Source organism: Galleria mellonella, unplaced genomic scaffold, assembly GCF_026898425.1.
Source record: "Galleria mellonella isolate WM207_F2 unplaced genomic scaffold, CSIRO_AGI_GalMel_v1 utg184, whole genome shotgun sequence".
Classification (NCBI taxonomy): domain Eukaryota; kingdom Metazoa; phylum Arthropoda; class Insecta; order Lepidoptera; family Pyralidae; genus Galleria; species Galleria mellonella.
This window is the reverse complement of record NW_026442025.1, coordinates 12,857,240-12,885,029: the sequence shown is the minus strand read 5'-3', so window position 1 is coordinate 12,885,029 and position 27,790 is coordinate 12,857,240. Positions and strand designations below refer to the sequence as shown.

At 32.7% G+C, this 27,790-nt stretch overlaps 3 protein-coding genes across 3 annotated transcripts in view; 1 reads left to right on the top strand and 2 right to left on the bottom strand.

Annotated features, from left to right (window-relative positions):
* Nucleotides 1-6,952, bottom strand: part of LOC113512125 (uncharacterized) — a 30,648-nt gene extending 23,696 nt beyond the window's left edge. The window contains exons 1-5 of the mRNA XM_052893724.1: nucleotides 6,701-6,952; nucleotides 6,393-6,607; nucleotides 5,486-5,611; nucleotides 5,225-5,401; nucleotides 4,535-4,699 (exon numbers count right to left, since the gene is read on the bottom strand). Of these exons, the coding sequence (XP_052749684.1) occupies nucleotides 4,535-4,699; nucleotides 5,225-5,401; nucleotides 5,486-5,611; nucleotides 6,393-6,545 (621 nt within the window). The 5' untranslated portion in view covers nucleotides 6,546-6,607; nucleotides 6,701-6,952. The remainder of the gene's footprint in view (nucleotides 1-4,534; nucleotides 4,700-5,224; nucleotides 5,402-5,485; nucleotides 5,612-6,392; nucleotides 6,608-6,700) is intronic.
* A 3,968-nt stretch (nucleotides 6,953-10,920) lies between these two features.
* On the top strand, nucleotides 10,921-14,746 carry LOC113512134 (protein YIPF2). The gene is made up of 4 exons (XM_026895928.3): nucleotides 10,921-11,277; nucleotides 12,179-12,357; nucleotides 12,918-13,118; nucleotides 13,497-14,746. The coding sequence occupies exons 1-4, from the start codon at nucleotides 11,094-11,096 to the stop codon at nucleotides 13,827-13,829; spliced, it is 897 nt and encodes a 298-aa protein (XP_026751729.2). The 5' UTR covers nucleotides 10,921-11,093; the 3' UTR covers nucleotides 13,830-14,746.
* A 28-nt stretch (nucleotides 14,747-14,774) lies between these two features.
* Nucleotides 14,775-27,790, bottom strand: LOC113512133 (uncharacterized). The gene is made up of 12 exons (XM_026895927.3): nucleotides 27,527-27,790; nucleotides 26,776-27,404; nucleotides 26,266-26,366; nucleotides 25,543-25,679; nucleotides 24,638-24,909; nucleotides 23,966-24,126; nucleotides 23,576-23,750; nucleotides 21,542-21,797; nucleotides 20,670-20,832; nucleotides 19,679-19,764; nucleotides 17,896-18,066; nucleotides 14,775-16,792 (listed from the first exon to the last, which is right to left on the bottom strand). The coding sequence occupies exons 1-12, from the start codon at nucleotides 27,639-27,641 to the stop codon at nucleotides 16,677-16,679; spliced, it is 2,382 nt and encodes a 793-aa protein (XP_026751728.2). The 5' UTR covers nucleotides 27,642-27,790; the 3' UTR covers nucleotides 14,775-16,676.

The window sequence follows — 27,790 nt, the reverse complement described above, 5'->3', positions numbered from 1 at the left end:
AACTTGAGCCCACTGTACTTACTATACATATAAATAAAATAGCTCACGCTTGTCTAGTAGTAAAAAACTTTACGCGAGTCTCGAGTGGATTATTTTTAGGACTGAATAAATCAATATATAATTTTAGTATGTATGTATATCAATAATAACTAATACCGCATTCGAGTATTCTGACACTTTCCTAAGGTTGACTGGGAGAGAATGTTTTTAGTGTTAAGTCCGCCATGTACACATTTATGTATTAATGAATAAATAATAATAATAATACATAAATAATATTATTCTTGTAGTAATTTGCAACAATAAGGTATGATAAGATAATATTTATAAATTTTCTCCATATTTACATTTTATTAATAAGTTTAATTGATATTTCATACATTTATACATCATGTTTACACGAGTAATCCGACTGAATACCACATTTTATTGATTATTAAAATTTAAATATAATATGATGATCATCATCATCTCAGCCATTACCCGTCCACTGCTGGACATAAGCCTCCCCCATAGACTGCCATAAAGAACGGTTCTGAGCCACCTGCATCCACTGACTCCCTGCAATGCATTTCAGGTCGTCACTCCATCTAGCGGGGGGGGGGGGGGGGGTCGTCCTACACTACGTAAATATAATATAGTACTATTTATTAGATTCTTTTAGCAATTATTAATTATATAAATGGCATCTTCGTCGAATAAGCAATATAACTATACCGTAATAATAGAAAACACCACAAAATCACTTCAAAAACAACATAGAACGACATTATTTACCAAAAGTGTCTTAGGGATGGCACCTAGAATATACAATAAATTACCTAAATCTCTCGCAGATATAGATAACATAAAATATACAAAAGTAAACTGTATGTGTACTTAGTAAACTGAATATACTATTCAATTGACGGTTTCCTTGGAGATACATACAATAAATTTCCTTAATATTATAATTTTTTTACTGTAAATGTGACATTATGTTCATCAATATCATATCTAATATCAATGATCATCTGCTCTCGATTATTTGGTTTGGTTTATTGTGGAAACTTAACTGATTTATGTTATGGTTGTGTATACTATTTTATATGTCTCAGGTATTATATGTTTCCCTTTCAAAGTAAAATAAAAAAATAAATAAAAAAATATTGATTTTCTTATTATAATTTGTATACCTCGATAGATGGAGTTGATCATAGAGGACTTGTCTTGTTTTACCATCCATTGTTACCCATGTATCACAAAATAAATAAATGAAATAAAAAAAAAGTATAACTATCACGTTCAAAACAAAGTGTCGCAAGACAGATATGATTAGACGTTTCCGATAAAATTTGATTGCGACGTACCGAAAGATAATTAATAGAATATTCATTCTGACATCATTAGTAATATTACAAATGCGAATGGTAGTTTGTTTATTGCCTTTTATCGCATTAATAGTTTAACCGCTCATAGTGATTGGAAAACTTACGCACCTTTTGTCACCTAGTTCAGCAAAATCCTAAGGAATTTGATTTAAATGTAATATTATATTGACGTGTGGTCCCGGCATAGAATTGGCCATTGCTTCCATTCCCGTGGTTGGTGGTAAAATTTAATGATTCTCTTTATAACGAAATTCTGAAGTAACAAACACAAATAAAAAATAGAGGCGAATACTATCCAAATAAATGCCTTCCTTTTTGGTATTGATTGAATATGTATAAGTTAGAAATTCAGAAAAAATTACCACATACACGTCATATTTCGAATAGAGAAAAACATGGGTTACTTTTCATTGTGATCAGTTAACATTACCCTGGTCATGCAGACAGAGTCGAGGGCAAAATATATAGGCAAAGTAAACAAATACATATTTTTATATTCTTCATAAAAAAACAGTGAAGGAAACTTACACCTACATATTGTTTTTTTCCTAACAGTGTTATCCCTAATATTCCGTAGACAGAGAAATATTATCATAAACAGATTGAAATAAAATAAACACTAAATGTTAAGTGGCGCAAACAGATAATCATTAGTGAGAACCGCATTCAAATCGGATAAGCCGTTTCTGAGATTAGCGCACACAAACGTACAGACATACAAACAAACACATAGACAAAAATTCAAAATGATGAAAGGCTATGATAGGTTTTCTTATATATTTTCCTTCAATGTACAAACGGTGACCAGTTACGATTTTATTATATATATATATATATATATATATATATATATATATATATATATATATATATATATATATATATATATATATATATTGATTGGTATTATATGACTAAGTATCTTTGTAAATACCCACGACGATATAAATACCGGTTTCTACACGAGTGAACAGTATATTTTCCTTCTACTTTGAGATAAAGTCATAGCAAACTGCAAAAAGTGCAGGCAAAAAAGCAGTAAATATATAATATTGTTATAGTAAGTAGTTTAATAAATTATATGTATTTGATATTTTTGTGAATTACATTGGTTTTTGTACTTTATGCACGAAAAATTATTAATTCACTCTTGCGCCACCTGCCCGTTTCTATCTGTTCTCCTTTAACCAAAGGTTGTCTGTAAGAGATTGCCCTAGCGATAAGACCGCCTTTTGTACCTTTATGTGTATATTTCAATCTGTAATTATGTTACTGTATTTCACTTGAATTTTTCACTTCTCATTGTATATTTTTATTTATGATACAATAAAGAGTTAAATAAATAAATATTATACTTGACACCGCCACGCGTTCCGTAGGAGAAGGGTCGTGACCGACGGACAGACAACGAAGTCATCCTATAAGGATTTCGGTTTTTTTCCTTTGGAGGTACGAAACCCTAAAAACTCTGAATTATAAAAATATAAACCCTCATAAAAAAAACTATTTAAAAAAGAAATAGACTTTTATTCTTAATTTATTTTTTCATTTATTCATGTTTCACGATATTTTCGCTAATTCTAATCCCTTTAAAAGGTCAAAAGAAAGAAAGCGGCTTGAAAATTCTGAAAGTCGGAATTTGGACGTCTCACAGTGTTTTTTGACCCAAAAAAACAACCATCCTCTTTTTATATTTTGATTTTTTAGAATAGATCATTACAAAGGTAAGAGTAGAACTCCCGATATTCAAATGTGCTTTGATCAAAAGATATATATTTTTTTTTTGTAAATATTCGAAAAAATTAAAAATATTAAAATCTTCGATTCCATATGTGTTTCTGTAAATCTACTAGTGTCCTTCTATGCGGCTTTAACATACACAAATAACACAAAAATATGAACCGTAACATATGAAAGATACGCGAGATAAAAAATAAAAACGTTATTTCAGGTTTTATTTTTTTTATAGCTGTATCTTGTCCTGGCTGGATTCAAAACTTTGATAAATAGCTAGCCTCCTATAGCACCAGTAACACGAAAAAAAATCAAATCCTAATAGTGCAGGATCTTTGAGTTATAAGCTTCTCGAGTTTTGTACTTATTTCTGTGGTTTTAGGATTGCCACGCCGAGTTACTACGTTGGACTACGTTAACTAGCGACCCGCCCAAGCGATTGTACATAAGCATATGGCAATGAAATGGAGCATCGTCATGATTTGGTACTAATCACTAATTTTGACTACATACATGTTCTGAATGTTTTATTGCATTGCCACGCTGTGTATATTTTATATAAAATAAGTAGCTTATATAAAGGATATTATTATTACAATAAAACTTTAAGGACGTTTTATAGTCTCCGTTTTAGAGTTTATAAAGCCTTTTTTTATACAACTTAGAATTGCAAACAAGCTGACGGCCCACCTGATGGATAGTGGTAACCGTCGCCTATAGACATGAGCAGTACCATAGATATAACAGAGTATACAGTTTCGCCTTTAGACAATAATCGAGTTATTAAAATCGTTTATGTAGTTATTTTATAAAACTTGTGTAATAAATAGGAACTTAATGGGATATAATTGCAATTAGCATAAGACAATTATAGTATATAAGAAATCATTTTTAAAATACCCTGAAGTTTTTAGACACAAGTGATAGATAGGGTGTGTTCTGTATGAAAAGAGCTTGTCTGGCTAAATTATAAGTTTTTTTTATATTCTAAGTTAGAATGGCAAACAAATTAATGGCCCACCTGATGGAAAATAATAAACGTCGCCTATAGACATGTGCAGTATCATGGACATAACAGAGTATACTGTTTCGCCTATGATACTCCCCATGCGTTGCCATTCCTGAGGACTCGGGTGTTATTCCTCTGTACCCTGTAAATTTCTTGGCATATCCCATCCTTCAAATCGAAACACAGCCATGCAAACACAACTGGTTCACAGTAAAAAACACAAATGGAACAGAGGTGCCCAAATAAACGACTTTTGTACAAAGTCTCCCTTTGGTCAATGGACCATTTACAGACCTAATGGAAGAGATGTCACATCAGTCGACAAGAAAATTCCAAAAATTAAACACACATTGTAATCAAATGTAATTATAGCTAGAAAAAAGGATTATTGGCAGATAAATAAAAAAAATAAAAGACTTACCTTAGTATTTTTCTCTGTCATCTCCAACTGCCGCCGAGCTTGCTCCAGCTCCATTTCGACCTTCTTCCGCTGTAACATCAATAATTCTTGTTCCTTCTTGGCGAGGATGTTGCGCATTTTCTCTTCTTCATCTGTTGGTGTGGCGACACTGGTGGTAGGCATCGGCTGTGAAATAAGAGCAACATAAAGTAACAGTTCACTTGAAGCTATTATGACATTTTACTAAAGAAAACGTAATTAAATAATTACAAGCTCATTTCTGTTGGAATGAGTGAAATTTTTAGTGTAACACAGTTTCATCAGAATATTATTTATTATAAATCATTAATAGTAATTAATGCATGAAGTATCATTCGATTCAATAGATAAACAATATCATGTGTTTGCTGAACATTTGTATGTAATATAGCATAATATTATGATATTTATATATTGAACAAAAAGTTTATTGAAAAAAATAATTGATAATATATAGGCAATATTAAATGGTCATATATAATGATATGAGTTATATATATAATATATCATTAATATTCATAAGGATGCAATGGTTGCAAATCACTTGGGGATTGTGAATAGCATTTTTATGATGATTCTATCACACAACTCAAGGTATATTAGTAGGTATGGTTAAGCTACATAATTTGTAAACTAAATCAACATGGAAACATAATCAACTAAAAAAAACACCTTTTTCAGAAAATTTGGATTTACATGGATGTTCGACTGCTGAGGCTGAGCCTGAATTGGCCACGCTGGGTCAATCAAGTTCACTTTCACATCCAACTGGTAGAGTTTGGTCGCTGGAAACACATCATGCCACGTCTCACGGAGCTTGAACATCTGTGACCTCACTCTCTCATCAACCTGTGAAATTAATTCAATTTAGAATAAAATATAAATTTGAAAATACAACATGAAAACAAATCTAATGGAATGTGCACAACATACCTGTTTAAATGTCCTCGTAAACATGTTGACAATACTTTGAGAAAATTTCTGTGTGTAAGCCCGTCCGACATTCTTGATAATGGAATCTACTAAGTACAGGACAGGCAGCTTGATATCCGGATGTACCTGTGTAGAGGAAAAATAGTATCTAGTCCCAAACCCCTGGCTGGCCAAGTTATTAAACTTTGCTCTTGTATCAACCATTCTCGACTTCCCAATTGAAATTTTAGAGACATGGTGTGGGAATGAATAAGACAAATGTTTGTTTAACAACCTGTTTAATAGTGAGCATACGTAAAATAAATAAGGAGACAGTTTTCAAAACCTTTATTTTAACAATTACTTACATCTGAAATGAAATCAGTGGTCATAATGGTTGTATAATAACATGACTGCGGCCACAATAATGATATGGAATTTTGCAATGGTAACTTACAACAGGTATCTCCTGATTAAAGTATTTAATAATCAATAACAATATATTTATATTTAAATCATATTTATAACTACAAATTAAGAGACTATTCAATATATCAATCAATATTGCTCAATATGGTGTAAAATAGATACATCACAATAATTTTACTTGGTATATTGCATTAGTTAAAGAAAAATGTTCAACAAACTGAAATTATCAATGTAATTATCTTATCTACTATCTTTTAATGCCTTTTTAAGTGTATTGCAAAACAAATTTGATCTACAAAAATTGTAAAGCATAGGAGATACCTGTACTGGGAAGTAGTTACATAGGCCATTACAATGCCAACACCGTAAACACGTTTGGCACGGCAAAAGCGTGCGTCATATCTTTAAAACACTTTCCCTACTTTCCGTGACACTCACGTGACATCGTGACACATTTATGTGACGCTCCAAGTACCGTAATTTAAAAATGGAAATTCACCTTTTCCAAGTGCTTCTCAACTGTTTCAACGATAACCCCTGCATGCTCGATGTTTTCTTCGGCGAGTATAGTAAGCATATTTATTAGAGGCTTGCTGTTCATAGTCAAGTCCGCCAAACTTGAAGCGTACTCCTCCGCTATTTCTTTTGACATGTTGAATGGTGACTGCAGTCTCTTTCTTCACCATGCCAAGCACTGTCTTCAACTGCACATCTCTGCAATTAACAATATAAAACACTTTATTTCTCACTGTTACGTGTTACTTAACATGGCGAGGTTTTTACAAGGCAACGCACGTATGAACTTACGTTATCACAGATTTCAGGAGACTATCGACGATAAGTAGACATAGAAAAATGAAATAACTCACGTAGTATTAATTAAAAACATTATTTTTATTAAATAGATAACATAAAGGCGATATCTGTTTAAAATTAGTAAATTAAAATACGTATCGACGTGTGGAGATTTCAGTGACAACAAAATGGCGTTGATATTTACGACCTAAGAACAACTTTGGTTGCCTGACGGTGGTCGGAAGAGGGAAATTAAAAAAAAAGTTGGTGTGGTCTATTATCACTAGCGATGTAACTATCCAAAATTTTAATAACTTAATTATCCGGCTATTTATAGTATAATAGCCGGCTAAATAGCCAGATATTAAGCTATCAGCTAAAATACGAAAGACTCATTACAATCGATCCTATAGCGTGTTGCTTAGCGTTAGCTATTTAGTAAATAACTACCTAGCTGCATTACATCAAGTTCAATTCTCAACGTAGTAACATGATAAATAATGCGATTGTGTTTTTTGATTTCTTTATTTATTTATTTATTTATTTTGTGATACATAGGTAACAAAGGATGGTAAAACAATATAAGTCCTCTATGATCAACCCCATCTATCGAGGTATACATATTTACAATTACATAAGAAAAATAATATATTATATAAAAAGAAAAATCAGCAATTTATAGTAAAAAAATATAATTATGGAACTTTATTACATTTATCTTCAAGGAAATCGTCAATTGAATAGTATGTTCTGTTTACTAGGTATTCATACAGTTTAGTTTTATATTTTTTTATGTCATCTATGTCTGTGAGGGATTTAGGTAATTTATTATATATTCTAGGTGCCATCCCTAAGACACTTTTAGTAAATAATGTCGTTCTATGTTGTTTTGAAATGATTTTGTGGTGTTGTCTATTATTTTTTAATTTGATATATTAATTTAAATTATTTTTAACAAATAACGCCAGCTCAAAAATGTATAACGCAGGTAATGTCAATATGTTGTGTTTTTTGAATAGAGGCTTACAGCTGTCTACCGATTTAATATTGCAAGCTACCCTTAGACATCTCTTTTGAGCTTTAAAAGCAAGGTTTCGGTCAGTAGAATTGCCCCAGAAAATTATACCATAGCGTATTGTTGAGGTTACTTAAGCATGGTAAGCCAGTAGTACTGTATTTTGGTTAACTTCTTTATTTAGTTTATATAGTACAAATACGTACTGACTTAATTTGCTACATATTTTGTTAATGTGTATTTTCCACGTCATTTTATTATCTATCCACAGTCCCAGAAATTTTGTCGTGTTCGTTTCATCTATTTTTTGTCCAGCATATTGAATTTCAAGTTTATTACGTTCTATTCTTTGTTCAAATGTCATAATTTTAGTTTTTCCTATATTAATTTTTAAATTATTGTCAACTAACCATTGTATAATCTCTTTTATAGTGTTGTTTATTTCCGATTTAAAATTGTTTAGGTTCTTGGCACTGAATAGTATAGTACTATCATCCGCAAATAATACTATTGGATAGTTTATGACTTTAGGCATATCATTGATATATATTAAAAACAACAATGGTCCCAAAATACTACCTTGAGGAACGCCGAAATGAATATCCTTTTGTTCTGAATAACTTTTGTACTTCATAATTTTTGTACGTCTACATATATAATTTACACATGTGATTTGTTTTCTGTGAGTTAGATATGATTTTATTAAATCTAGAGCACTACCTCTTATGCCACACTTGTATAATTTTTCTATGAGAATCGTATGATCTACATGGTCAAATGCCTTTGACATGTCCATGTATATTGCTGACACTGGATTTTTTCTATCCATATTTATAACAATATTTTCGACAAGGTCATGGATGGCCATATTAATATTTTTGTTTTTTCTGAAACCATATTGTTCATTGACAAAGATGCAATTTTTTTCACAAAAGTTATAGATAGTATTATAAATAATCCTCTCAAAAATCTTTTCAAATATTGTAATAAGTGCAATGGGCCTATAATTGTTAACATCATATTTTTTCCCCGTTTCATAGATGGGTTTTATTAAAGATATTTTCAGTTTGTCTGGAAATATACCTTGCTCTATTGATAAATTTATTATATGACTTAAGACTGGAGCTATATTATCAGCAACCAGTTTTATAACGCTAGTGGCAATTCCATCGTAACCTGAACTATTCGTATTTTTTAAATTATTTATTATTTTAATAATGTCGTCTGGTACCGTAGGATGAATAAAAATTGAATTTATAATACTATTTATTTTTTATTTTTTTATTCAAGAAACTGCTTTGTAGTCAATATTATGTTAGGTATATTCATTAGTAAACAATTTCTTAACTTTGTTCATAGTGGTGCCACCTATGTAATGAGTTAAGAAGTTCTAGCTATATCAACGATAATCGAACAGACCATCTCAAAGTTTAGGTTCATAAATTATAGATATCGCTAACTCTTGTTGATAAAATGAATTTTGATAATATTCATCGATGGCATTGCTACTAAAGTAAAAATTATTTTCTATTAATAAATATGTATCATATAAAGGTAGTAGTGACTATAATATAGCACTTTGCAAGAAAAATTAAATAAAAAAAAATAGCATATTGGATTATCTAATTTATTTGTAACTGCGGTAAGTTATTCAACTAATAAGTTAACTGCAAGCATACGCTTTTGGTTTGGATGTTTATTGCCACGATAGCTACCCTGGCTGTCAGTAGTCGATAGCCGTGGTAGTTACTGTATCTGCCGTAGCCGGTGGGTAAACGTAGTTATTGCCAGTTGACGGTTAATCGTCGCTGCGCTATAACGTGCCAGGCACCCGAGAATGGCTATAACCAATAGCTGTCTATGTCGACAACAGATAACCTAGCCGCGGCTATTCATTACATAAATGCTATACAGCTGGGTATTGGGTATAGTTACCAATTTATCAAGATTTCGGGCTATATAATTAAAAAATAAAAAAAGAAAAATATTTTTTTTTTTCTTTGATAAAATTAACACAACCAATAATAGGCTCGATGAAATTTCAACTTGATATCACAATGAAATCATTATATTGAGGACCATTATGAACTAAATTTCTAATAGATGAACGTTAAAATTATTTTCAATTTAATTTATGATGGTCCATAAAACAATAGTTTCATGAATTTATCAAGTTAAAATCATAAACTTAGTATACTGTACTACGTATTTTTATTTTTTGTCTCGTGCATTACTAATCTATATACTTTATAACCTAAGGTTCTATCAGAGCGAGATAGACAAATAGGATATTTATCTACAATATAAGCTCGAAGCTGGCGGGAGTAGGAACAAGTTTTAATTAGTTTTTAGTTAATTAAGTGTACCTGGTTATAACATAAATTTGAAAAAAATAACCACAAAATTGCACATTATTCACGCAATTACGTCATAAACAATTATCTCTTTAAATGCAATGTTTTAGAACCATCATAAATATTTTGTATAAGAATTGGTTAATAAAATATATGTCTGATTCAATTCAAATAAAATTCTTAACGTCCAAGAATTGAAATCAAAATTGTAACAAATTTTAAGAAATTAAAGGGAACAGAAATGTAACAGATTTAAAATAGAATATTAGTACATATATTTGTAGTAAAAGTAATTTTTGTTTTAACAGAACATTAACAAAACTAGTTGCTAGGTATACACTTTATCTATATAAAGATGAGCACTATTTTTGTAACTCAATTCCACATAATCTGATATTATCACATGCAAACATTTATCAATCACGCACAGTACTGTAAACTTTTTCTTGTTCCATTTTCGAAATTCCATTGCCAGTCTGTTAGTACCTATATATATAATACTACGTTTACGAGAGAAAATAGTATTTTGTTTTTATGAGAATTTATGTGAAAATGTTATACGGCTATATAACCCTACCAAATTCAGATACAACCTGCTTGCATACTTTCTACATAAACTGTATCAAATATATAAACTAGAAATGGAAATTGTTATTGACAATTAATTGACATATCAAACATTTTTTATACACTAAGCTGCTATGAATTGTCAAAAAATAGCAACTGATAGTGAATCTTCCGTCCTTTTTTTACTAATTATATTTGCATAAGAAGAAAGGAGGCAATCATATGATTTCCTGTTATGTAATTCCTTGTTCTTAGTTACATAGAAGGTATGATAAAATAAAAATAATTAACCGCATATGGCAACTTTGAGTCAACTCAGAGTACTTTTATTGCTATTTTCTTACGTTCTTAAAGAATAAATAAAAAAATATATCTAAATGTTTGTTCATAATATACCAATTAAGAATATTTAGTTATTTACCAAATTGAGCTTATACCAATTTATAGCGTATATATCCTTATTATCAAGATGTCTAACGTAAATACAGGACAGTTATTAAATTTTCAAGATTATTCTCCTGAGCATAATGACCGGAGTGCAAGAATCGACGTGGAGGCGGTGCATACGAATCAATATAGTAATTCTATGTCAAACCCTAATTACGATTACGAAGAACCCAAAATTGCAGAGGAAACGGAGGCAGCCCCACAAAGTTAGTTATTTACCTCTGTCGCATCAATTGGGTGTATACATTTATGGCCTAAATAAAGGCAAAATTTTCGTCAACGTCCTGATACAAAGAAAATACTTCTGCCTCGGAAGAGGAGGCATGACAGTGCCTGCTACTACAGTCTACTCGTGACCATGGCTAGCTAGTGTAACCTGGCTCAAATATCGTTATAAGACAAGGAAATTATAATAGTTTGCCTAAGAGTTCACATTAATTCCCATCTCCTCTAAGGCTATTTACTGACTCAACTTTTATAAACCATGCAAAGTGAAAGTCTTAACATCATGATTTTTATCGATTTTGAGTTTTGTATGACAACTCATATTAACTTATCTATAACTGTTATATCTACTTATATAAATCATATGTTAGTGTTTTTTTTAATATAGTATATGAATGTCTGTGCAATCTTGTATTTTAAAACCCCTTCTCAATTGTTGTCTACCTTTTGTAAATATAACCTTTATCAAAGTCAATATAGATTAATGTTTTCTAGAAACTGTGAGCATATTCAAAATTATTTTCCAATGAGTGAGGTCTGGCTTCTTAGATAGGTACAGAAGTATGTATGTATGGCAGCTGATAGGGATTTGTGTAAGAAGTAGACATACTGCACCAACCTTAAATGGAGAAAAGGCAAGCCAATGATGATGATGAATGAGGTACTGTAGGACTTATCTTTATTCACAGCTAAAAGCTCCGCTCACAACTTGAGGTGTGAACCCACAAATTTTGGGGTGGATACCAAATTTAATTCAAATCTATTCCATTGTTACAAATATCTTTATAAACTTTATTTACAATATTAAAAAGATAGTAAGCAATTAACTTACTATAGTTTTGTTCTTTCAATCTCATATCTTTATATGTACTTTGCTTACAGGCAACCATAACTTCTGGACCATAGAGTATTATCAGAAGTACTTTGATGTGCAGACCAGTGATGTAGTGGAGCGGATCATATCCTCAGTACTACCACAAAAAGTGACACCAAACTATTTTGATGAAAGGATTAAGGGAAAGCCAGATTTGTACGGCCCCATATGGATATCTGTTACCTTGGTAATTATTTTTGTAGACACTCAGTACTTGAGTTTTATGTATGCTACATTCTTATTCACAATCAACATTGCAATTTGGCTTAAAATGTACAATGTAAATCTGTAGTTCATGAGCTCAGCATGCCATTGGATTGATAGATATGAGAGGGGGAGGGGTCATTATTTAAAATTATGTTCTTCCCATCAAACAAGAAGTTTATGGATACATTGGAATTTTTTTCCCATTCTTATCCATAAATGTCTTGTCTTATTGCCTGTCTGCTACACATTTACATTAAAATTATTAAAAAAAAATCTCTAATATTTTAGTACATTTTTCTTAGTAACTTGTTACTAGCACCATATATAATCAAATAGAAACCCATTAGTACCTATATTTTTTATTTGTCATTGGATTCACTGTTGTTTTTTTAAGGGAACTCTCTCAGGTTTTAGTTGGTAGGATTTAGTGAGCAGCTATATGCTCTCCACCACCCACCTTCATAATAGATTTCTGCAATGTAATTTGCTATTAATAATATTAATACTGTATTATAACAAGTATTTTTGTACTCTTTTCAGATCTTCACAATAGCAGTAAGTGGCAATATAGCGAGTTATTTAAATAATGCTAACAAGACAGTTCACTGGCGATATGACTTCCATATTGTGTCATACGCTGCCACTGCGATATTTTGTTATGTGTGGGTTGTGCCCCTGGCACTGTGGGCGGCTCTCAAGTGGTCCACCATAGCCAATAGTCAAGATGAGATGGAGACACAGGTGAGTACTAGTATTATATTTATAGTATTAGAGTTATAGTATTTAAGGTAGAAAACAACACATATTTAATTTTTACAAAAGCATCTTGCTTAATAGAATCCATTGAATACAAATTAGGAAAATAGAAAAAAACATGCAAAGCCACCTATACTGTCTCCTCGACCAATTTGGATTATTATCAGTGTTTACTCTTATCTGAGAGTTAGTGGGAAATTTTAATAAACATTGTTTTTACTATTGGCTAGATATTTAAGGTCTGTGAATCATGGTAGTATACTACTAGGCCATGTAATAAGAACTTTATAATCAAAAGTAAATTGTAATTTTCCTTTTATATAAAATATTTTTCAGTATTTTCTTTTTTAATATTTATTTCAGGAAGCAAATACACCAACAATGATGTCCCTGTTCTGTCTATATGGCTACTCACTTGCAATATACGTTCCTGTAGCTATCCTGTGGACCATCCAAGTCTATTGGCTGCAGTGGCTGTTTGTCATTGTAGCAGCGTTCGTCTCCGGAGCTGTCCTTATATTCTGGCTGATGCCAGCGTTGAGAAAGTCCAGATACTTTCCTATACTTATTGGGTGTATACTAGGCCTGCATTTCCTTTTGGCTGCTGGCTTCATGTCCTATTTCTTCCATAGCCCTGGCTCTGGAGGAATCACACCTTTGCAACCAGTGATTACATCAACCAGAGCTCCTGTGTAATTACTTGTGATAGAATTGTATAAATTATGTGACTTTTATATGGTATTATTATTGTGAATTTTTAGTCATTGTGTGAAATGTTGGTGAAATTAAATTACTTCTTTATTAAAAATAAATTATAACAATGTAATTTTTGTGTACAATAAAAAATATATGTTAATTGTATAATATGAAAAATAATTTAAATTTACTAAATGATGGTGAATTTATCAATCTTAGTTTTGTAGTCGATCTATTTATATATGCATTATGCACCGGCTATGGATGTATAAAAAAAAGTTATATTTGTTTTTTGTAAATGTTTCAATTCCACCATTTTTATCAGTTAATATACTCTGGAATTTATCACTGAATACATTGATTTTTTTTGGATCTATGTTATAATTACAAGTATATTCTTAATTAATTAATTGTTTATCCTCCTTTTCATCCAAAGGTTGCCTGGAAGAGATCGCTCTTAGCGATAAGGTCGCCCATTGTTTTCTCATTGTGATTATTTCTTGTAATTATTTATATTTATAATAAGTTTACTATTGTAATATTTTGGAGGAAACAATAAAGCGTATCTATCTATCTATATTCTCAACAGAACATGTTTAATATAAAAATCGAAATAGAGGAAATGGTGGCAAATTATCTTATGCCTTAAAAATGGCAACACATGCACTTCATAGTACATTCTATAATATCAAAGGCGCTGTTCATGTTTTTAGATCACTATTACCATTTTCAAAGTTCTATAAAAAAGTAGGTTCTAAACAAAAATGATTAATTGACATGATGTGTTAAAGTTATTTGCATTAAATGATTTATTTATGATGATTATGAATTAAATGATTATTTAACATTCCGAAAACACTGTATTTATTAGTTGTTCTAATGTGTTGTATAAATAAAAGTTTTTGTATAATTTAAAATTGACTTTTTATTGTACTGAGTTTATGGTGCGAATGGAAGGTACAAAATTAATCGATTTCTAATTATATTTAATTATTAATTAGAGTTAAAACTATATAAATATATATTTACATATATTATTCTGTATTAAAACATTATCAAAGCTTAACTGCGGTTGCCAATCCGACTGGCAAGCGTTAGCAACTACTGGCAAACCCTTTCAATAAAGAAATTTCTATATTCAGCACTGGATACGTAACTACTACATCTATAGATATGATGATATATTTTATTACATTTTGTACATGTACACTATATATACATGTTAATAATTGCATAGAATAATAGAAAAAAAAACTCAATTTCATTTCTTGTTTTTTGGTAAGGGACTAAAGTATAGGCCTGTATTTAAAGGACCACATTTTCATACGAATTTTAGTGCAATATCACACAAAGGATTAATTAAAAATATCCGGAATAGAATCATAAATGTTACGTATTTCCTGATAATCTTCGCAAGATGCATGTCTTTCTTAAATGACGAAAGATTAAAAAGGATAAAGTTTTAAAAACTATATGTTATGTCCATGGTACTGCTCATGTCTATAGGCGACGGTTACCACTTTGCATCAGGTGGGCCGTCAGCTTGTTTGCCACTCTAAGTTGTATAAAAAATATATATATATATATATATATATCTCATAGAATACTAATAATATGTATTTAATATGTTCTTGTCTGATTTCTCTATAAACATTACATTGTTTTACCCGCTTTTGATGCAAGTGTTGGTCCCATATTTTGTCACGATTACAATAAACACCATTGGACATATTTGCAGCGCTGTCTAGTCCTATAGATACTAGATTAAATGAGGCACAATATACAATACTAGTATAGTATTGTATTGTCTGTGCTTATGTAGTTATTTATTATTTCTCAAACATGCTTGGAAATGGGAGCATTATTTTGACAATCTTCTTAGAGATAAATCAAATTTGCCGTACTGGCCAGATACATGCGGGCAGCGGCCGGCAAAAGTTGTATGAAAATCCATATCTGTCGTGTTTTGCGGCCAGATAAATTACTATGTAAACTCATATCTGTCCTGTAATTTAAAAATGGAATGAACTTTTACTTCGAAACACGGCTACCTCCTTGGTAACTAATAAAAAGTTTTTTTTTTAAATTTCGAACTGGTTTGCTACTAGAAAGCTATTTATTGAAAAAACAAAGGAACATTATGGCGCGTGTAAAATTATTATTGTTCGTTATTCGTCATTGAACTTAAAAAGTAAAATTGTGTTTTTGATTTCCGCGCATTGTTTGAGAAAAGTACTATACAAGCCTTGGCCACAACTAGGCATTGATGGACTCACGTATGTGTTCCTCGGCTACGCCTCACTCACATTTGCACGTTCGTCCATCAATGCCTCATTTGCTGGCCACTGCAGTAATGTACTAATATCATAAAAAGAACAAGAGCATTACCAGCCAATGAAGATTTTTTACGGATGATAATGGAATTGTAACCCCGCCTGCGCTGTAGATATGTGCTGGTGGGGCACCAATGATAGATGAAAGATGAAGATAAAAGCAGGTTAGATAGTCTATTGTGACTAATGCCACAAGCCAATGAAGATTTGAAAGATGACCACGCCTCACCGAAAGGAGAGCGCTTAAACCCAGTCACCCTAGGGTAGTTGCCCTCGGAAGGCGGGGTAAAGGGGTATTCCCGCGGCCCCCACCGTCCCTCCCCCCATGATGTGACGATGATGCTTAATTTCGAACTAGATGGCGCTATTTCATATATCCAGCAGTACTTATTATTTATTTTATGTTCCATTTTAACAGACATAATGCCGAGGTTTATCCTTTAAAAGGACAATATCACAGCAGAATAAGCTTATCCTAAACTAGAGTATGTACATTATTTACAAAATAAACAGTTCAGTCGGCCAGTGAGAAGTTTTTGAAACTGTTCAGCCACGCTTGTCTGTGGAACGACGAGGGCATGTCTTCAGGAGACGACTGGAACATACCAGCTAACTCTGACAACATGTTTCCTGTAATGAATATATACACACATATATTGTTACATCATAAATTAATACAGTTACACTATTGTTTGCTGTCGTCGTTCGTGATGTCACGTATGGGCACCACAGAATATCAGCGCTGTAGCAATTAAATTGCTGCAGCACATGCTGAGTGGTGACCACGTTGGCAATAATAAATGTAAAGTTTTTTTTTTTAATTCATAATGTATGTAACTTTTTGTTGTTGTCAATAAATGTTTTCTTTCTTTCTTTCTTTCTTATTGTATTTTTTTTCTATGGGTGTTAATAGAACGGTAACCCCGTCCGCGCTACCGGTATACGCTGGTGGGGCATCAGTGAGGGATGACAGGTGACGATGAAGCAGGGCAGTTAGCCCATCGTGACGAATTCCATTAGAATTAACCACGATGGTTTCCAGGGGGAACCGCGTGGCAGGTCGACATGACAGGCAATGGGTCAATTACACCCACTACTAACAACAAAAAAACTTTACAATTAGCTTATTGAGAAATGTTTTTATTCACTTGAAGACTATTTTAATGGAAAATTTTAGAAACAAATTTTAAATAAAATATTTGCAATCATACGGCCGACCTGATGGTGAGCGGTTACCGTAGCCTATGAACGCCTGCAATACCAGAGGTATTACGCGGGCGTTGCCGACCCCGAAGAAACCTGTTTACCCCCCTTTGAAGAACCTCATGCTGTAGTCTCTTGGGAAAACCTCGGCAGGGAGCTCATTCCATAACCCGAGTGTTCATAGGAGAAAACATCTCTGAAACCGCGTTGTACGCGACCATTTAGGCTGTAAGGTATGAGGGTGAACTCCCTGTCGATGGCGAGCCGTACGATGGTGCAAACACAACTGCTTCACGGTAGAAACACGAATAAGACAAAGGTACCCAAGCAATCGACTTTTGTACAAAGTTCCCTCTCACGTCGACCCATAGGGATCTTTCGTGCTTCCCCCTGCTGTATGCTATCATTTCATAGATCCTATGTGTTACCTTAACGACATCCCACGGTTTAAGATATATATATATATATATATATATATATATATATATATATATATATATATATATATAGTAATGATACAAACAACTTACCATGTATTTCGCTGTGGTCGTATTCCTTCAATATCTCGCAGAAATCAATGAGATGTCCCTCGTTGTATGACAATTGTGAGGCGAACTCCACATCTCGCAGCGTACACTGGTACAACACCTGCAGCCCACAGCGGCACACTGCTGTAAGTTCTTGGTTCACGGTGTTCGATACTGGAAATATTTATTTATTTCTTATTGCATTCCATAATATACTTAGTAGATAACATTTCAATTATGGGCCCTGTTGGGCACAGCAAGTAGGAGAGAGGAGGACAACACTTTTTTCACTTTAGTCTAAGAAACTGTTACAATATTATCCAGTCATTGAAATTGTATCACGATACGTACGTATTTTAGTAATATGCAACTTGAAATGTAAAACAAACTCTTGGTTCCTCCTCTCCTCGAAGGGGTCGAAGGACGTGCAAGGGTTCACAATAGCGCAAAAAAGCGCCATTGTGTTTCTAAAAGTTTTTTTTTTGGTAGAATTGGTATTAACGTCATTGAGCATCCGTAGGCCTATCGTGGTGGTCGCAGTGGGGGTGGTGGACGTTTGTATCACCGAGGAGTATTTGCACGTCACCACATATTAGGTTCTATATCCGTTAAAGTTCCGATTGCTAATTACTAATTGAGGGTGGCAACATCAACACAGGTTTTATGGCCAATGATTATAGTATATTGAATATGTTTGCTTTGAAAAATTAATGTCATTGGGGGTCTTTTGAGAGACCATTTCAATTTAAATTTGATATTACAATGTAATTTTTATTTTAAGAACCAATATGACCTTAATTTGTAATAGAATTAAGCTTTTTTTTTAAATGGATGATAATAGAATGGTAACCCCATCTGCGTTAACAGTATACGCTGGCGGGGCACCAGTGAGGGATGATAAGTGACAATAAAAAGGTAGGTCAGTTAGCCTATCGTGATGAATTCACTTGAAACAGAACACGATAGTTTACCAGGGGAAACCGCAAGGAGGTCGACCTGACAGGATGTATTGCTAACAAAGGGGCTACTAATCCCTTGTTTTATAAACCATTTTCCCCCCAGAATAGATTTAATTTAAAATGATGATAAATTTAGTTAATAACGGGATTTTGTGTGAATTTACAGGGTACAGAGGAATAACACCTGAGTCCTCAGGAATGGCAACGCATGGAGGGCATCATGGGCGAAACAGTATACTCTGTTACGTCTATGGTACTGCTCATGTCTATAGGCGACGGTTACCACTTTCCATCAGGTGGGCCGTCAGCTTGTTTGCCATTCTAAGTCGTATAAAAAAATCATCATATAAAACAATAAATTCGCGTGTAATTATTAAGTTAAAATATCAAGTCAAGAGATAAGTTTAGAGAAATCACGATCCAGTGTAAGAAGTTGTGTTCAGTTATATTGAAATAAAGTTTTATTTTCGAATTTTTATTTGTAGATGTAATGGAATGGACTGTTTATGAGTTTGTTATAGTAGATACCTATCAAATATTACGACACACCCTCAACGGCGATCGGATCGGACCACCTGGCATGACGCAAGAAGGTGCGCTACCGAGAAAGACACCTGCATCCAGTCAGCATTTCAATTCCCGCAGCAAAAATACCCATTTCCTTTATGTTTGATTTTATATGACTTCACTTACACATCGATCTGAAGACACTTATTATTTTAATAATTTTAGAATTAAATTTAGTTATATTTATAAAATTGGTTTTTTTGTTTGGGTCTTCCGCCAGCGACTTCAATAACTAGTTCTTACAATGCCGATAAACTTACCATTCGATTCATTATCCTTCAACATCACAGCGCATATACGTAATCCGTATACGAGGACTTGCAACAGGACTAGCTGGCAATCACATCTGAAAATTTATATTACACTACATTTAATTACTTTGAGAGGTTTGTTTTAATCGAAGCATTTGGCGTTCCATTGTTTCTGCCTACCCTAATGGGAGACAGGCGTGACAGATATGTATGTATGTATGTATTTAATTACTTTTTCTATTCGTAAACTAGCTAAATTCCGCGGTTTCGCCAGCTTGAACCAATACTATATATTTGATTTTGTTATTGATTGATATTGGTACTTGTTCACATGTTCCAAATTTCATTCAAATCTGTTCAGTAGTTTTTGCATGAAAGAGTAACAACCAAATATCCATCCATAGATTCATCCATTCTTACCTTTTTTTTTTTTAAATAACTTCTTTGACCAAAAGAGAATGTGGTACAAAATGCGAACTTAATACTAATAGCAATCTTGACCAATCAACCTTTGGCAACTTTCGCATTTATCACTCACTACATAGTATAAAACAAAGTAGCTCCCCGTCTGTCTGTCCCTATGTATGCTTAGATCTTTAAAACTACGCAACGGATTATGATGCAGTTTTTTTTTTTAATAGACAGAGTGATTCAAGAGGAAGGTTTATATGTATAAAACATGCATAATATAGAAGAGGAACACTGATAATTTTAGAGGATTCTAATGTAATGAGAGGCCAGTGGCGATATTTAGTATCAGCATTGCACACGTGCGAAGTCGGGGCGGGTCGCTAGTAATGTTAATAAGATTATGTAAATAATTATAACTTCATGAAATTAGATTCAATATGAATACAATTTCATAAAACTACAATTGAACGACTTTAGAATTGTCACTATTTAAGGACGAGAATACAAGATTTAAAAAACTGAATAGTTCTAATGCTTCTTGAGATTTTCATTACTAGATTCGAGCTATAGTTTTATAATAATACTATACCTAGATTTTTCAGGTACTTCGACAATGTTTTGACCATTTAAACTGCTATAAATACCAACAAGGTACTGTGTCGTCCTTACAGTTTGTTGTATTAAGTTTTGTTTCTCCATACATTTCAGGCACGCTTCAATCTGTTTTAAAAGTACTTGTAAGTAGCATGAATCTGTGAAGATAACGTTTTTAAACATTACAAACATACAGTGACAAAAAAATAAATATTTATTTATAAAAATAATTATAAATATATTATTAGTGCTGTATCCACTGACATTGATGCTCCTTTCTACTTTGGGTGTTGCTGGAAGAGAACTCTATTAGAGTTAAGCTCGCCTTTGTACTTTAATTACCTCTGTCATATACTTAAAACTAGTGTGTACAATAAAGAATTAAATAAATAAATAAATAAATAAAAAATAAAATTTATTTATTTATAAAATTTATGTAAAATTTACATAGTTATAAACTATATTAAATGAAGATGTACAACAGGCGAGTTTAACTCTGTAAGAGTTCTCTTCCAGCAAACCCTGAGTGGTAAGGAGTATCAATTACCAATATAGTTAATATACTTTTTTTTTTTTTTATAGAAACGGAGGCACAGGAGCCTACAGACATGAGCAGTACCATGGACATAACAGTATATACTGTTTCGCCCAAGACACCTCCTATGCGTTGCCATTCTTGAGTACTCAGGTGTTATTCCTCTGTACCCTGTAAATTCACGCCATATCGCACCCTTCAAACCGAAACACAGCTACGCAAACACAACTACTTCACAGTAGAAACACGAATGGAACAGAGGTACCCAAGCAAACGACTTTTGTACAAAGTCACCCTTTGGTAAATTATTATTATTATTATTACATACAAACCTTTTTTATACAGTAACACCCCTTGGTCGTAATCCAACCTCAGGTTACCACCACTGCCTCCTGGGCAGTAAGCGTGCGGGAAGTTCCCTATATGCACCACATTCCTCAGCACTGCCAAAATCTGACAAGCGACGAAAGGCATCGGCCGGGATGCTATTATACTTTTTAATATATCCAATATTTTATTATCACATTTTGAGTTCTCTATGAACATTGTTATTGATAGTAATAATCCACTGTACAAAACAGCACACGACTGAAAAAGAGTTAATTAAGAGATGTAACAGACAGAAGAGATGTTACAGCTATAAATAATACGCGGGAGTAGCAACAGTATCCTGAACATGTTTCTTAATAAATAAGACAGTCCTCTCGTGAGAATGCTCGCCGAGAGGACTAGATCATTATTAGTGATTAAGTATTAACATAGTTTTTAAGTACACTTACTAACAAAAATGGATCCAAGATATCTAAACATAAATAAATAAATAAATATAAGTGTTATAATAAATTTATGTTCTTTATATAGATAGATAGATAGATAAACACTTTATTGTTTAAGTAAAATAATGACTCAACGATACCTATCTAATTTATTTAATTAATTAATTTAATTTTATTTAATTTGTTTCTAATGGAATAAATTTAAATAGTTAAAGATAAAAAATTTCCTTAAGATCACTGCCAGCTGGTAGGGTACCTAGGAGACTTGGTGTATTTCCACGCTGAATAGCTATGGAAATGCGTTGACCAAAGTATAGGCCAGCCTTCCGGTCACCAGAGGTTTCCACCAGCCGGCGCGAAATCTCTTTGGAAAGATTCATGGCCTCGGGGCCCCACGGACCCAGAGTTTCAACTCCAAATATATATCCATTTCCAAGGGATGATTATTTACGGCGCTTGATACTTTATTTCATTCATTAATTTACACACGTAAATTAATGAATGAGTTCATACAATCGGATTATTTACACTTTTTTAAATATAAAACAAAAGATAAAGTATGGTAATATGTTTTCACCAAGTGTGTCGCAGTGACCCAAATAGGCTACAGCTCAGTGACAGTTTTGCTTAAAAGCAAAGCACTGATTTTCAGTTGCAGCCTGAAGTTAGGCTATTAGAAGTGTAACCAATTTAACAGCCAAAGATAAAATTGTATTATATAGATACATACTTACATAAATGATGCATAAATAATATATTTCATTAATTAATTAAACATACAGTATAAATAATTCACCACAATAATTATTATGTTGAAAGCAAATATATATATATAATATATGATTAACGGTTCTTTTTTTACAACTGTTTTACTATTAATTGCCGGTATGCCAGTTCTAGAGATTTTTAACTAGTTATTTTATTTCATATCAGCCTTTAACTGTCCACTGCTGAACAGTTTCCCCCCAAAAAGGGAGGTTTTACCAGTAGTTGCAACACTTGGCAGGCGGTTTGGCGACCGCAGTTTGGCTTTTGGTTTTGTTTTAAGAGGGACACTGCTGCCCATCCTTCGACTATGAGCTCCCTTAGTCGCATTTTACTACACTCACAAGAAAGGTAGGCCTATTCTATCCCGGGACATATAGGGGGGAAAGGGATTGTTAGTAATGGAGACTGAGAATCCCATTGCTAGCAATATACCCAACCAGGTCGACCTCCACGCGGTTCTTCCTCGAAACTATCATGGTTAATTTCTGATGAATGCATCATGATGGGCTAACTGGCCTGTTTTCATTCTCATCTATCACCCTTCACTGGTGCCTTGCCAGCGTATCCCGTTAGCGCAGGCGGGGTTACCATACCATTTTCACCCATTAAAAAAAAAATATCCCGGGATATACACAGCTCATTTTAATAATACATTCAACGAATGATATAACATGTTTTTTTATGCAACTGAATTGTAAACAAGCTGACGGCTTACTTGATGCAAAGTGGTGACCGTTGCCTATAGACACGAGCAGTACATGGTCCATGGACATAACAGAGTGTACTGTGAACACAAAATAAATTATTATGGTATTTACTTACTGTACCATCAAGCAGGTTACATATCCTGCTGATGATGTCAATAAATTGTTTCTCGTTTCCATTATTTTGTTCGAAACTTCTTAATATATCTGCACCCTTAGGCGATTGTAATATAGAAACTAAAGTTGCAGTCATTCTTCTAGCTAATACACCTTGTTCTTCTTTATACAGGTTTCTGGAATGATTAAAGAATACTCAGATCCGGCTCGAAGGACCAACATATTCGGGCTGGTTTATTATTATTAAATAAATTGAATAGGTTACTCTAACGGTTTAAAATAATAGTTAAACTGTTCAGTTTTATTTAGTAATTACTTCGCAGAAGGTCGGCGATAAAAGATTCGACAGAAATGTAGCGATACTCTATCTATGGAAAACTAGTGTTCTTACCTTGCCTGTAATAAATCTTTATATTCAACACAGAGGTACGATGACGTAGACTCGATGTATTTCTCGTCCATTTCCTTTTGAAAAGCGGTTGTCATTCTTCGTGAAATTGTCGCTAGTTCGGTCTCGATTTCTGACAGTACTACTTTAACTGTTTTGAATATCTAAAATATATAAAAAAAAATTATAAGAAATACATTACAGAGTCTAGGTAGACATGATATAATTATGTAATATATACATTTTTAACAAAGGCAAGTGCCTTTCTATGCACATAAAATATTTACACAATATTGTATGCTTCAAAATGTCTAAATCCCATTTTATAAAAATTTAGCTTAATTAATATAATCATAGATATATTTATACTTGGTAGGATTTCAGTTTATTATTGTCTATGATCTAAAAAAAACTACTTGTTTCTGATTTCTTTCGCCTCATACATAGTATAAGCGAGCAAGCATGATTGTATATTAAAATTCAGTTATTATATTCAGATATTTGTTCAGTCATGTAGATACAAGTATACTTTTTCCTCATATTTATGAGAAAAAAGACATTTTAAAATTAAAATAATTGGGATAATATAGTGAAATTATATTAGATCCTTGGATGGACACCTTTATGTTTATTAGTGACAGATGTAATTTTTAAAGATTACATCTTATTACTTACATTAAAGTATTTTTCTGTAAAATTTTCCATATTATCTGTAGCTATGCATGTCAGGTCTTCATAAATACTCGACATAGATACTTTATTTTTGTTAATTACTCTTCCTGAAATAGGTGTAGACGGTAGTCTATGGAATGTGCTGAAAATCCTGCATTTGTTCTGAGAGAAATCTGTTTGCCTTTGTAGTTTTTCATTGTAGTCTAATATGTTGAATTGTTGTTCCATAGATGTTTCTAAGATTAAAGGTAGGATATCGTTTAACCTTGATATTTCTGAAATTTATAAACATAATAAACATACCATAATGCCATATTTTAACATCTCAGAAATAGCCATAATAGCCATTGTACTGATACAAAGTCAGTCAATGTTGGAGCCATATGGGACCCAGCAGTAGACTATGAATGGTTAAATGAATATTGATGGTGAAAAAATATTATGAAAACTAATCAAAAACACTACTGCCATTGTCTAGTAAGTTATGCCAAAGGTCTTTATTAACATATACTCAATAATTTTTTACCTCAAAAGGGGCCACATTGGCAGTGTAGTTTCAAGAATCCTTGCTTAACCCATTGAATACGGAGAGCGCGCCAGGGCGCTGTCCAGTGTTATACGTTGTGACGGCGAGCGCCGGCGCCTCGAGGCGCTCTCCCCGCCCTCACCCAATGACGGCGAGCGCTCCGAGGCGCTCGGTTTCCTTTAGTTTCAAACGTGCTTTAGACCGTTCCAGTCACTTGTGGAAGCCCGTTATTTACTGGCAGTCACTCCTAACAATTAACTAAGCCATATACGTAGAAAAAGTTGTGCCGTCAGTGACGGCCGTTTATGAAAAACTAAGCCGTATACTGCATAGGGATCTCAATATGGCCGCCGTATTGAATGGGTTAACAGATTACAATTACCTTTTTTACAACTTTTGTAGAGCTTCAGGAAGTGGGCTTTGTTGTCAGTTTGTACACTGTTTGATATCATTTTAGCTCTTTTCATCTGTTGTGAGAATGTATCATTCATTAAGGTTGTGTTGTTATTGTTTTTATGACTGAAAATATTTGAAGAAAATAAATATTTATTATAATAAAAATTTATACATATTATAATTAGACTGTACCCAGATCATGTGCATGCATCATACTAGACAATGGATGGATATTGATAAAATTTGCTATGGTGATTTAGTAGCTGACTCAACATATAGGAAAGGAGAGAAAGGATTCTTAGTAACGAGGACTAGCAGACTTATTAGCTAGCAATATATGTACCCTGTCAGATCAACCTCCACATAACCAGGAAGAACACTGGAAAGCATCACACTTAATTCTTGTGAAATTCATCATGATAGCCCAACTGATCTGCTTCTATCCTCACCTATCATCTGTCACTGGTGGTCCACCAGAATATACCAATAGCACAGACAGTTGCTATTCCATTTTCATAAAACATAATTATTATATGAAATATTATAATTTTAAGCAGTTCTTTAAATGTTCAGCATATGCTGAGTGGCAGCCAAGTTGGCAAAAACAAATGTAAAGTTTTTTTCTATTGATAATTAATGTAACTCTTTTTGTTGTTAGGAATAAATGTTTTCTTTCTTTCTAAATATAATTTTATTTTATGTTACAAACCTTGTGAAGATGTCATTGTTACCAACAGTCACTTGTGTAAGTCTCACTTTATTATTCTCCAGTTTTTTACATTTTTCCTTTATGCTTATTATTTCTAAATTCTGTAAAATAATAAAAAAAATTGTGTTTCATACTATTGTAGCAGCTTAACACACTGTCTCATTATCCAATAATCCTCTGGCAATACAAATAATAAACACATATAATGATAATAATCATGAAGTGATTCATCCATAGCATACCTGACAGGATAAACTAACAACTTCTAAACTTTTTTAAATATATACTGGAATATCAGAACAGTGATATCTCCATTTAAAATATAATTGTTACCTGAACCAATATTATAAAAAGGAGACATTTAATTTTTTGTTTGTAATGAATAAACATGTGACAGTTTTAAAATTCTTTCATCATAGTAAGTCATGAGGGAGTAACATGGGTTGTATTTAATATAAAAAAGGGCTGTGGAAATCTAAGCATATCACACAAAATGAAATGGAAGTTCACCTTGAAATCTAGTTCTGTTCGTAAATCATGTATCTGAACATTAGCTGATGATAACTTCTCAGTCCAGTCAGCTTGAATTTTCTCCTGTGCCTTTACCTTCTCCAATCTAGCATTATCTACAGCTATCTGACAGGTTTTTAACTGAGTACGCAAGATAGAGGCTTCACCTTCTTTCGTTACACACTTTTCCAGCAATTTGCCATTCTCTGACTTTAACTTTGCATTTTCTTCTTGTAATTGAAATAGTTGGCGATAAAGATGATCAGAATCTTGTCCTTTATATACTTTGTAATCAAATATGTCTTCGGACGAGTTCTCATACTCATTGACTTTTGATGTAATTTTTGAAGATATACCAGGTAATGGGGAAGATATGGTGTTGCATTTGTTTCTGAGATGAGTGGACACAGCATTATGTATACAAGCACTAGGTGTCTTAAATTTAAATGCAGATTTAGATGTACTAGGAAGCTGATCACAGTTTTGAGTGCTAGTAGATTTTGGTTGCATACACATAGAATAGTCAGGCAAAGAACTGGTGTCATTACTGTATACCTGCTCGCAAGCTTGGCTCGCCAGGAGTAAGATTTCATCATCGTTATCATCGCCCCACGACTCCTGATTGTTATCTGTGGTAACATTAAAATAAAGTAACCTATAATATACTTTCCTAAACAAGAATGTTTTTAATGAAAATACTAGAAATGTCGTATAATTTAATTAATAATAAAATAAAAATACATAATATTACCTTTTTTAATAGGCGAGTTTTGACTCAATGGAAAATTATGATCAGATATTGTTATATCGAGTTTAGCTTTCTTTCGTTCTCCATGCTGCTGTGGGAAATTAAATCTTTTGGACATTTTAATTAATTATGATTTGTTCTTTATTCGGCATTATAAAGAAATATAAAAAAAATCAGAATAACTTTCAGGTTTATAGATAATAATAAAAACAATTATTTTCTATTTCCCGCTGTCTGACTGAATGAAAAGTCAGTGATAAAGGATAA